The sequence below is a fragment of the Penaeus monodon genome, chromosome 20 (genome assembly GCF_015228065.2).
Source record: "Penaeus monodon isolate SGIC_2016 chromosome 20, NSTDA_Pmon_1, whole genome shotgun sequence".
Classification (NCBI taxonomy): domain Eukaryota; kingdom Metazoa; phylum Arthropoda; class Malacostraca; order Decapoda; family Penaeidae; genus Penaeus; species Penaeus monodon.
This window is the reverse complement of record NC_051405.1, coordinates 26854204-26854767: the sequence shown is the minus strand read 5'-3', so window position 1 is coordinate 26854767 and position 564 is coordinate 26854204. Positions and strand designations below refer to the sequence as shown.

The following is a 564-nucleotide window of genomic DNA, read 5'->3' as shown; positions in this document are numbered from 1 at the left end:
CAGTGCCCATCTAACCCCCCCCCCCCCCATTCCAGTGATGCAGTACGAGGTGGTGTTCTCCCGCGACGCCGCCGCCACCGGCCGAGGCGTCGGCGAGTTCGCGCGCGAGTGGCCGGCGCCGGAGCCCGCGGGCGAGGTGTCGCGCCACATCGCGCGCTGGGGGCGCCACGACGGCGTGTACTACGCGGCCATCCGCGGGGAGAGCCGCATGGGCGCGAAGGGGCCCTGGTCCAACACGGCCGAGTTCTTCATGCCGCACCCGCCCACCACCACGGAGATCAACACGCGCGGCTCCACCCAGGGCGGGCCCATGGGCGGCAGTGTGTCCGAGCTGGGCGTCACCACGCCCCAGCCCGGCACTCTGTCCACCCGCGACATCCTGGCCATCGTGGGGGCCGGCTGCGGCCTGCTGGTGGTGGTGCTGATCTTGGCCGTCTACTACCTGCTGGTGGTGACGCGGCGACGGCGGCACCACCAGGAGAAGAAGGCGGTGGAGGTGCTGGAGCCCGTGACCACCACGCCCGCTGGATGCGACACCGACAGCGAGACCGACTCCATCAGCAA

The 564-nt window shown here is 71.8% G+C and overlaps 1 protein-coding gene across 1 annotated transcript in view; it reads left to right on the top strand.

Moving 5' to 3' along the window:
* LOC119585958 overlaps nt 1-564 on the top strand; it is a gene marked incomplete in the record, with an annotated part of 71494 nt that overhangs the window by 69397 nt on the left and 1533 nt on the right. The window contains 1 exon segment of the mRNA XM_037934672.1: nt 36-564. Coding sequence (XP_037790600.1) covers nt 36-564 — 529 coding nt within the window.